The sequence below is a fragment of the Acyrthosiphon pisum genome, chromosome A1 (assembly GCF_005508785.2).
Source record: "Acyrthosiphon pisum isolate AL4f chromosome A1, pea_aphid_22Mar2018_4r6ur, whole genome shotgun sequence".
Taxonomy (NCBI): domain Eukaryota; kingdom Metazoa; phylum Arthropoda; class Insecta; order Hemiptera; family Aphididae; genus Acyrthosiphon; species Acyrthosiphon pisum.
In genome coordinates, this window is record NC_042494.1 from 60,720,152 (window position 1) to 60,721,721 (window position 1,570).

Sequence of the window (1,570 nt, forward strand, 5' to 3'; positions counted from 1 at the left end):
GATTTTTGATTAATAAAAATAATTTTGTCTATAGTCAATATAAGTTTATTATATAATCGGCAAAATATTTTAACAACGCGACAATAGACCGTGATTTATGCGGTGCGATAGGTCAGATGTACACTTTAAAAATATTTTACATATCACAATAATAATTGTATCTATTATAATTTTAAAGTGTACATCTTGATGTCACGCGATCACCTATTGTACCCGTACCAAGCCTGATATTCGCTCTGGCCGTTCATCTTGAAATTTCTCATCTCAGCCTCCTTGCTCCGATCCAGCGCTGGTTTTATCGCGGTTGAACCGATGACAGGGTAATGGGAATCATACGGGTTGGTGTACGACCGCTGCTGGACTGTCGACAGGTTTTCCATTAGGGCGACCACGCGGTTCCGTTCTGCACGCGATACGTCGTCTAATTGATTTTCGTTTTCCAACTTGAACGTGCAATACCTACACATAGGTACAGATAATATAGTATCGCATACCTATTTGTAAATATTAATACATTTATCCAATATTAGATATTTTTAATAAAAATAAAATTCCGATAAATTACACGGTGTATGATAAACGACGATCAGTGTCCAGCGTATTAATATAATAGCATGCTAGATAAATCTATTTAACTCTGAAATATAATACCTAGTAATCTGTTGAATATCTTGTCCATAAAATTGATAACTCAGGTAGATAGGTCCAAGGCTGTAACTGGAAATTAATTTCGGGGGGGGTTTTAATCCAAAAATGTGTGTTCTAATTGTATTATAATATTGTGTAGGTAATTAAATATGGTTAAAAATTCATAATATTGTAGAATTATAAATAGTATTTATTAATGAAATTCACATTAAAACATTTTTAGACTTAATATTAATTAGATTATTTAACTTAATTCTATACATTTAGTTTGAAAAATGGTTTATATTTTATATGACAAACTCTATATTTCTTTGTTTTTCATTTGAAAAACGATTGATTACTTCTTCTGGATCTACAACGATATTCCTATGTACACTGAGTAATGCTAGGCCAGTCAATCGGTCTTCTCCAGTTGCATTCCTTAGGTAATTTTTTATTCTTTTCAGCGTCGAAAAAGTTCTTTCCGGTGTCGCCGTAGTTACTGGTAAAGTTGCCAAAACTTTTAATAAAAATGAAATATTTGGGAAAAAATTTTTGTTACAATTTGAATATGCTTCAAGTATTTCAGGAGATCGTTCTAATATTGGTTTATCACACCATTTTCTTTTCCAAAGTCTTAACTCGTTCGAAAGTGCATCCAAATCTAAAAACTCTGAGTATAATTCGAAATCACTTGCTTCTAATTCGGAATTAGTACATTTATTGGGAAGTAAAAAGCACAGCGAAGATATTATTTTTTTATGGTTAGTGAAGCGTTCTTTTAATTGTCTTATAAAATCATCAAAAAATGGTATTGCAATAGCTATACGAAAATATGTTTTCGGACAATTAGTAACAATATTCACACGATTTTGTTGACGAGCTACTATTCTGGGAATTCTAATATTTTCTTCTCCGTCATAGATTTTAAAAGAAGTTCAGA

The 1,570-nt window shown here is 31.6% G+C and overlaps 1 protein-coding gene across 1 annotated transcript in view; it reads right to left on the reverse strand.

The window, feature by feature from the left end:
- Positions 1 to 1,570, reverse strand: part of LOC100569540 — a 10,964-nt gene continuing 9,394 nt past the window's right edge. Inside the window, exon 2 of the mRNA XM_003243498.4 lies at positions 1 to 459. Within this exon, the coding sequence (XP_003243546.1) occupies positions 201 to 459 (259 nt within the window). The 3' untranslated portion in view covers positions 1 to 200. The remainder of the gene's footprint in view (positions 460 to 1,570) is intronic.